The sequence below is a fragment of the Alosa alosa genome, chromosome 5 (genome assembly GCF_017589495.1).
Source record: "Alosa alosa isolate M-15738 ecotype Scorff River chromosome 5, AALO_Geno_1.1, whole genome shotgun sequence".
In the NCBI taxonomy this organism is placed as follows: Eukaryota; Metazoa; Chordata; class Actinopteri; order Clupeiformes; family Clupeidae; genus Alosa; species Alosa alosa.
The window spans coordinates 20,862,823-20,872,991 of NC_063193.1; the positions used below are offsets into that span (position 1 = coordinate 20,862,823).

The 10,169-nt window shown below is 43.3% G+C and overlaps 1 protein-coding gene across 1 annotated transcript in view; it reads left to right on the forward strand.

Moving 5' to 3' along the window:
• The first annotated feature begins 1,197 nt into the window (after positions 1-1,197).
• Positions 1,198-10,169, forward strand: part of rtkna (rhotekin a) — a 25,787-nt gene continuing 16,815 nt past the window's right edge. The window contains 1 exon segment of the mRNA XM_048243721.1: positions 1,198-1,296. Within this exon segment, the coding sequence (XP_048099678.1) occupies positions 1,288-1,296 (9 nt within the window). The 5' untranslated portion in view covers positions 1,198-1,287.

The window sequence follows — 10,169 nt, forward strand, 5'->3', positions numbered from 1 at the left end:
ACTGTCAAAATGTTTTTGAGGCTGATATACAGAGGTTACTCTGCCATGAATGCAGCGAGGAAGTAAAACGCTGCCAGAAATGTCATTGACATTTTTTTGTTTTTCTCGTGACAAAAACATGTGAAGAACTAATGCTTACACTGCAGATGAGATGGATTTCCTTTATGCTTGTGTGATGTTTTATAATGTATTTCTGTATCTGGTATCTGGCCTTCGAATGAAAGGCTGTGTTAACGGAATAGAGGAACACTCTTAACATTCTTGCTGCAGTCAAAATACAAGATGCCAGAGAACCTTAGTATGCAGCTTGGCTAATATTAGGGCCTCACATGCTCCTAATCCTGCAAAGACCTGACAGCTGGCATTGTGCTCTATGCTCTCTCAGATTCACTCTGTCTTTTCCCTGTAAAAGCTGTTCTGGCGAAATGAAGCAGCTTCTCATGGAATGTGCTTCTTTATTCTATGCTTCCATAGCTTCTTCAGGTTGAGTGTTTCTATGCATGTGTAGGTCATAATATAAAGGGCTCATCCATGATGAAGCATGGTTTATGTCACCATGGGTAGCCAGTGTGAGTTGATATCCAGTAGGCTGTCTAAATGGATGATCTGGTTGTGAGTCCATAAGCTAGTTTCCATTCACATGTGCAGGCTGTAAACAAGCATACTCATTCACACTCAGACACACAGGCTGATTGCCACACATACTGTATGCAAGTTTTCTACCTCTCTCTCTTTCTCTTTCTCTCTCTCTCTCCCTTTCCCCTCTCTCTGTCTCTCTCTCTCTCACACACACATACATTTTCACATAGATCCACGTCATGCTTTGGTAGTCACACCAGACCTACATCATCCACAGAACACACATGCCCAATCGAGAAGCATACATTTACCCTAACATACATAAGCACGTATGACAAACATGCATACACATGCACATGTTTACCGATACTACCGTAGGCCACACACACACACACACACACACAAATACTCCCACAATTATTCGTGGGCTGTGAGCCCAGCTGCACTGGAACTTTCAGTGGAACTGTGTGTGTGTGTGTGTGTGTGTGTGTGTGTGTGTGTGTGTGTGTGTGTGTGTGAGAGTGAGTGAGTGTGTGTGAGAGAACAGCTGGCCGCAGGGTCAAAGTCACACACAGTCCACTGTGCCGGATTCACACGCTCCATTGTTCCCTAATAACGGCGCGTATTCAGCCCCACAGCCCCCGTGCCCGGGAGGCCAATCACAGCACCCGGCATTCAGCAAACGCCTCCACCTCCACAAGCACCACAATGCCGCAGGTGAGACCTTTTTTCCAACCATACTAGGCCTGGAGATTGGGCTGTTTTTTTTTTTTTTTGTGTGTGTTTGTTTCGTTTGTCAGTAAAAGCAGGGACTGATGTCATTCAGGGCTGTGGTTCAGTGGCTCAGGTCCACTGAGGCGAAACGAAAAGGCAGCCTGTCCCAGCGTATAGCTCCCACTGCTGACAATACCACAGAGGGGTTGTTTTTGTCACGGTGTGAGAGAGGCTGGATGTGTAGCCTCTTGCTCGTTTGTGTAATTCAGAGCAATTGATGACGTGAGCGCTGGAATTTGCGCCTTTTGCATAATTGAGACGAGATTGAGTGTGACGTTGCATGCGTGCGTCTGGGAATGTTGTCTGGAATCTAACGGTGTGCGTGTTGATTGTCCACCACAAGCACGTTACAGACTGTGAAGAATACAGACTTCCTAGCCTGAAACACATTGTTTCATAGCTGAGAGGTGTGTTGTGTTGCGTGTGTTTGCGTGTATGTGCATTTGGGATTTGGGTGTGTATGTGTGGTGTGTGTGTGTGTAAGTATGTGGTGTGTGTTTGTGTGTTTATGCGTGCGTGCATATGTGTGGAATGGTAAGCAGTTATAATACGCTGGAGCTGGATATTATTGGCACCCAGAGCTTGCTAAACAGTAAGATAGCTTAGCCTGGAGCAGACAGAGCCCTCTACAATGTGTGCATTAATAGAAGTCTGCTGATGTGGGCTTTCCCCAGCCCTCGTGACCCCACCCTCACCTCCCTTCACACATACACACACACACACACACACACACACACACACACATACCCCTTCTCCATCTCCATTTCAGCCCTGCTCATACCACAGCCACGCCCGTGGTGGAGGGCCGGAGAGCGGGGGCCCTGAGCCACTCCACCCCACCCCGCTGAGGAGCCGCGAGCACTAGGGGAAGGAGAGGAGAGGAAATGGCCTGGGCAGGGAGGAGGAAAGCATGGAGAGAGAGAGAGAGAGAGAGACAGAGAGAGAGAGAGAGAGAGACAGAGAGAGAGAGGGGGGGGGGGGCAGGCACATAGTTGTGGCCGGACTAATTGTAAAGTGGCTTTCTGCCCCGGTTCACTAAAATGCTGATGCGTGGGAGTGTTCAGGAATTCACGGTCCTTTTTACTTTGTTTTGCTTTAGAGTGTTTTTTTTTTTTTTTTTTTCCACTTTTTTTGCTGTTTGTTCATTTTAGGATTTTCTATGAAAGGCTGACACTCTGTGGCTTCTGCTGAGCAATGAGAATGGACAGCAATTATGTTCAGGTGCACCTCATGCTTTAAGGAGCAATATCCTGTATCAGATCCCAGTTTTGGTTTGGGGTGTATCCTATATATATATATATATATATATCGCCATAATCCCTGGAGAGAAGTTCCAGAGGTTTCTGAACTGGCTAATAAGATGGCTTGGGTTTCCGTCTGGGGTTCTAAGGGTGAGCCCTGTAGATTTACTGCTGAAGTTCTGGATGTTGAGTAGGGATTAACTAAACACAAAGTCTACTCCATGGTCCTTGCGCTGATCATTATGCTTATGGTGTGTCGTTTTCATTAGAACACAGTTGCTCCTGTCAGTCAGTGGCACCATAACAGCAGACAGGAAAACACGGCTCTGGGCTCAGGATATGACCTCACAATGCTTGCATTTTTAAGAGGGGGGAGAGAGGGGGCATTGGATGGAAATGCATTTCCTTTTTTCACAAACAACTCTGTCACAAATCAAAATAGTCTTTCAAAGATAATACACACATGTTTGTGTTGGACACAGAGACATTGGAAGATAGATGGATTTGTACTATGTGTCCCTTTGACAAATCACCTGGATATCCTCTCTCATTAACAAGTTGTATCCATCAAAGCAAGGCCCTCGTGCCACTGCCTCCCACTGCATCATGTGACCTGCTCTCTGAGTTTTGATTGGTTGAGGCTGGAAGGCCTGTGGCTTGAGTGAGAAGTCAGGGGTCACATATGATTAGGGTTGCAAAGGGGCGGAAACTTTCCGGAAACTTACCATGGGAAGTTAGGCTGTGGAATTTTGGAAATATTCCAAATTGGAAACTTTAATGGAATTAAAGGAAATTATGGGAATTTACGGGAATTAACTGGGAATTTTGGGTAATTCATACAAACTGTTTCATATACAAACATTAACATTTTGTTTCGTAATAAGCAATATGATTTGTATGTTCCTATTTTCGCTTAGCTTAGCATACAAAGCTAGCTAGCATGCTTGCGGGAATCCCATTCTCTGCCTATTGTTCACTAGCGTGCTAAACTAGCAACACTGAACTGCCCAAGATACACCACACCACTCAACAACAAAATCCTATTGGTTGGAACATTTTTTTCCCATGCACATGAACGCACCATAAGATTCCTTTATGTCTAGCCTATGCTAAATTGCTGTGTGCATGTGACTGACTGATGTGCAGGGTAGAAATTCTAATGAAATTGCATTAAATCAGGTTGTTTTAACTAATATTATGCTGCAAGATGGGGTTTTGTCCACTACATTTAAGTTCCCTGTTATAGACTAACTTGCCATATTAAAAATTCCCAGTTTATTCCCATTAATTCCCGTTTATTCCTGTTAATTCCCATATATTACCGTTAATTCCCATGGAAAGTTTCCAACTTTGAAAATTCCTGGAATTTTGCAACCCTACATATGATCCTCTGCAGAGGTCTGACATAGAAAACACAAACAAATGATTAAGGGTGTCTGTCCCAGAGACAATGAGGCATTCTGGAGGTTTACTGTTCCAGGATAGCCTATCCCTGGAGCCCACCCCCTACAGTCCCTGCCTTTCACACGAACATGCAATATATTTACAAAAGACTTCTATTTCTTTAACATCTACAATGTTCATAGACTATCTCGGGAGAATATTTTAGTTTTGTCACAGTGACTATGAATCATATTTGAATATTCAAATGACCGTTAATCATATTTTGAACATTCAAACAAAGTTTGAAATAGCATGAAATAGTTAGTGAACCTGTTGTTCCTTGGTCTTTATTGTTCAGTATCCGTTCTGAGTGTGTAAACTCGCTTTGCTACCTTCTCCTTTTTTTCTGCTTCTGTTCCCAAGCCATTTGGTAGCCTTCTGCAGAGGCGGATTTGCTTTCACAACCACCATCCACTACAGCTTTGTACTGCTAAACCGTGTATTGCGCCCAGCGCTCAGCCTGCCAGCGTTCAATACAACAACCTCAAGCAACAGCAACAGGAGCTCTGTGCATCTTTTTGAAGTGTAATAATTCCTGTGTACTCTCTCGCTCTGTCCCACGCTGTTGGATCGGTGTGTATGTGTGTGTGCAGATAGAGATAGAGATACAGAGATCCAGCCACCCCAAGCCTGCCCACACTGCATCCATCACGTCACCCTGCTTCTCATCTCTCTCTCTCTCTCTCTCTCTCTCTCTCTCTCTCTCTCTCATCTCACTCTCTCTCTCCACTGGCCTGCCTGCTGGCCGGCTGTTGCTGACTTTGCTCATGTGTCCTCTGGAGCTGCGAGAGCTGGCACATGGTGCACAGTGCTCTGGTGCCCACGCTTAGTCATTCATCAGTACCTCTTGGTCATGCCATCCATTATTATGACCTGCAGGAGTGAGAGAGAGAGAGAGAGAGAGAGAGAGCGTGTGTGTGTGTGTGTGTGTGTGTTGGGGGATGCGTCTGGCTAGAACTTAATGGTCTTAGTTGAGGCTCCTTTCATGTGCTGTACTGAGTTGGTGTTATGAGCAGGGATCCAGGTGCTTTCACCACATGTGAGAAATGATGCCACCCTGTCAGTCCAGCCCCTGGATATGAGTTACAGTTCAAGCAGACTTCTTGCCTGCACTTACCACACCTGTAGAAGAAACCAGGTCTGCAGCCTGTACCGAGACAAGCCTCGCCTCTGGAGTAAATCTTGGTCTTATGTAGCACAGAGCCACATCAGACCAGGACCAGATTTATTTAATAAATGGGTAATGCTGAAAATTCATTGTGATCAGATCAGCATAAAGTAATGTCCATATGCATAATAAGGTATTGCTCAGTAGTCCTTGTGGCCGTCATAAAACCTTGTTTTGATGTGTTAGCAGCAACATTGCAGTGAATCACTGATGAGGGTTGTCACCACTCGCCACCCTTAATCTCTGTTTTGTAAACCTCTTCAGATCCTCCACTGCGCCTGTGTCCCTCCCTGTTTCGTATGTCGCTTCATCTGTGTGTCACTTTGTGTGGTCTGCAGGCAATATGAACTAGTGTGGATGTGTCATCACATGGTAGAGGCAAAGGCTGTTTGAGGGCTACAGCCTGACACAGGCCGACATACTAAGGTTGATGTCTTGATAAACATGGAACTAGGATTTACTGTATGGAAATTAATATTAAAATAAAATAAAAAAATAAAATCAATCACATAAAGTAAACAAAATGCCCATTTAATGGCATTTCTGTAGCAACAGATTGTTGTTTGAAGTCCAGAAATGCGAGCAGCCAAGATGTTTCCATGGGCTTTTGTCAAGGGTCAGTGGTCACGGATTATTTAGGCCAGGCGGAAAGATGGGGCAAAGGTCACGCCTTGGAAAGGAATACTGAGGTCTTTGAAGCTTTGGTGCAGATGAGGTCTGCAGTCTGAAGATGGGATTAGGTGTGGTGACAAACTCTGGCTTTAGAATAGACTAGACTTTAGAGTCCTGCTCATGTGTTGACGTCTGGTTTGTTGTGTGGGCTAGACACAGTAAGGTGTGGAAAAGCAAGTTTATTCATAGACCATAGGCTGAGGCGATTTTAGGAGAATGGTTCAAAACATGATAAGATGTGTAAAATTCTTTAAAATGATGTTGCTTTTTTCATTTAAATGGGATCTATTAGTAAAAATGGGATCTATTAGTAAAAAAGAAAATAATGATAAAAAAATACATTTTCATCCGGCTCCCTCCTGTCCCCACACTCTGGGGCAGATGTACGAAATCATTACAGCATCTTTCTGATATTATATTTGGTATTCACATTAAAATATTGCATGATGGCCTTTTAACGTCTTACTTTCACTTTTTTAATGTCATCCACTTCCCTACGTATGTAGTTTAGATGCCTGCTAACCTTTTGAGTGTATTTGTTGTAGCTGCACAAATGACTATAGTAGGCTATTTTTTATAGTGGAGTGTCCTGCATTATCTCTGTGTTTGATGACATCTTATAAGCATGTACTGTATTGTGCGGCATGAAGACAGTTAAACATATTTATTTTATGTAGAATCTCAATGAGATATCAATGCAATACATCAAAACAGTTTTAATGATAATAATGTAATAATGATGTAATATAATGTAGGTCAGTTGAAGGGCATCTGAACAGTTGAAGGATGTTGCTTGACAGTAGATATTTATTGGCTGTCCACAGTGATGTAAAGCCTGTCCTGCCTCCCATGGGCTTCCCAACTGTTCACATTCACACAAGCCCAGCCACCCTGGAGCATTAAGAAGATGTTGATTAAAAGAAGACAGTCATTATAATTCTGATTATAATTATTGTCAATTGGTTTTATATTTGTATTGTATTCTTGGTACAGTGCCAATTGAATGGTTGGCCACCCCAACAATGATGACATTTAACAAAGATTATCTTAGGCTTACTATAATTAGAGGTGAGCCCATGATCATTTGCTAGGTCAAGCAATCAGGTGGTCAAGGCCCCACTCAGCTGGGAAATGGTAACTGGAGCCAGGGCCAGCTGTGACGACGACAACAACAACAACATCACTTGAGTCAAACAGGCAGCAACATTCGACATTCACTTATTTTCTCAAAATCCACACCAGTTTACGTAATTTAAGGACATTTAATAACAATGGCAGATGAACAAAGTGTTGGATTCCTGTACATGCGTTGAGCCTAATTCTACACAACAAGATAACTTCAATAAAGATCTCCATTGAAAATGTAGTCGTACTTTGTATAACTAAAAATGTTTACCGGTACTTACAGTATATGATGGGCATGTTGCTGCAAAGCACAGGACCATCCTGGTTGGTCATTTCCCACCACATCTGGCTATAGGCCACAACCCGGCCTGTTAAAAAACTTTAACAGGTTAACTGTGGACATGAAGAAGCAGTTTATGGTTTATCTATGTTATTCCCATAAAAGTTAAGCTGTGGGCACAAGTTAGCAGTTTGAGGTCTATCTATTTGCATTCTTACTTGCTGCTTCACCAGGCTGAAGATCCTCTCCTGCCTCAGTCTCCTCCATGTTTGCCCTCTCACTGACTGGTCCCTCCTTGTTCACTGATGACCTCTGCTCCTCCATCAGGTGGCCAGGGGCCCATTCAGCTGGGACACGGTAGCTGGAGTCAGAACCAGCTGTGACAACAATAACAACAACAACACTTGAGTCAAACAGGCTGAGACAATCGACATTCACTCATTTTGTTGATGTCAATGTCAATGCACGCAATTTAAGCACATTTGATAATGGCAGATGACCAAAGTGCCGGCTTCCTGGACATGGATTGAGCCTAGTCCTACACTACAAGACAACTTCAATAAAGATTTCCATTAAAAATATAACTAGTAACGGAATAACCAAAAATGTTTACTTACAGTAAATGATGGGCCTGTTGCTGCAAAGCACAGGACCATCTTGGTCCGTTATTTCCCACCACATCTGGCCATAGGCCACAAGCCAGCCTGTTAGAAAAGGTTTGAAAAAGTTTACTGTGGACATGAATAAGCAGTTTATGATCAATTCTATGCCCATAAAAGCTCAACTATGGGCATAAGTTTGTACTATGAGGTCTATGCTATTTGTATTCTTACTTGCTGGTTCAGCAGACTGAAGATCCTCCACAGCCAGAGTTTCCTCCATATTCGCCCTCTCATTGGCTGATTCAGCAGGCTGAAGATCCTCCTCTGCCAGAGTATCCATGTTTAGGTCATCCATGGTGTTTTGTCCCCATCCTCTCTGGAGTACCCAGTGTGGCTTAGGCCTCTCTTGAAAAGCCCATAGAGAATACTTCAGTCTTTCATTGAGTTCGCCAGGGGCTCCATCTTCCTGCACTCTTCTCTCAGAGTCAGCAGTGTCCAAGTTAGCAGTTTTAACATTAACCGCTTTGGTCTTCTTGGTGCTCAGCTCCGATGTCAGTTGCTTCTTCAGGTTTCTCTCTTGACATGGCTTGATCTTGGCCATGGCAGAGTTGCGACAGATCCTGTAATTCTTGGTCCTCTGTCGTCTTCTACTTGGTCTGAGCCGGTCTCTGATGGTTTTGAAGATAGCTCTCATGGCTTCCATGAAGCAGCCATCTTCTCCTCTCAACTTTCCTCTCACCTCCATCTAGCTAGTGAAATAAGCTTGAATTTGGTATAAAGATGTTTAAAATAGACTCCTCTTTAGTCCTTTTGTAGTAAGTAATAGATGAGGAAACACAGGATTAGCAATATCAAACAATTACTAAAACAGATGATTGATGAATAAGTGCAGAATTGCCAGCAGAAAGCTCTCTCAATGTTATCTCTGGTGCAGCCAGGTCAAACTGATACAGTGTTCTACCTCAGTGTTCTACTTTGCGCTACTTAGAATGAAGATTCCAAATAGTGATGTTGGCAGAGTTCAGAGTTCTTTGTAATCAAAGATTCTAGAACAGAGCTAGAATCTTTGGTTGTAATGATTTAAATCCACACATTCAGAATTTTAAGATTTATAAAATAATTAGATAATAATAATATAAGAACCAAAGATTCTAGAACAGAGCTCTGTTCTAGAATCTTTGATAAGAACATAGGATAAAAAAAATAAAACAGTCAGAGTCACTTGTGAAAAAACAAGGTGAAATTCATAGTAGTAATAATAGTGTTAATTTAAGCAGTAAGCCCAGAGAGGTTGAAAGTTCCAGTGATATCAGAACAGCTAAGGGATTCCTAAGTCAAGTCAAGTCAGTTTTATTTGTATAGCGCATTTAACATGCACAGAGTGCAACCCAAAGCACTCCACATACAAGACATTGACACATAAGACAAAAGATGCCGGATGGAGCGGCGTAGTCGCCAGCATACCCGTGACACCAAGACAAACAAACAAATTTACAAAATAACAAATGAGACACAAGACAAAAGATGCCAGACGGAGCGGCATAATCGCCAGCGTACCCATGACACCAAGACATACAAACCAGACAACGAACAAAATTAACAACTAATGAAATAAATAAATAATAACACATTTTAAAAAAGAAAATTAGCCTAAATGTTAACTTAGTCCAATTGGTTGCATCTAAGTTAACCGGGTGACGAAAAGTCTCCCAAGTCTCCTAATAAAATTTTGATTCCTTTTAATTTCCTGCGCAGTTGATTCATTTCAACTGTGCATGTGATTGAATGATAACACTCAATTGTGTGCCCTACAAATTACATTAAAGGGGCAGAGAAAAGTGCTGACTACGGCATGAGCTTCAGGGTTGGGAAGTAGGAGGCACAGCGTGAGGTTGCTGTGGACTGACGGCGGAGCTGTTTACACTCCGTGGGCAAATCTTTGTCCATCTGCCTGTGTGTCACCAGTCAGCTCAGTCAGCCTGCATCTGTGTGCCTTTACAACCCTCACACCTTAGTACCTCACAGCATAGCAGAGCTGCTACTGCCGCCTGCCCCCACAACACACACACACACCCACACACTCACCCACACACACATACACACACTCTCTCTCTCTCTCTCTCTCTCTCTCTCTCTCTCACACACACACACACACACACACACACACACACACACACACACACACACACACAGGCACACACTCACTCTCACACACACACACACACACACACACACACACACACACACACACACACAGGCACACACTCACACTCTCTCACACACAC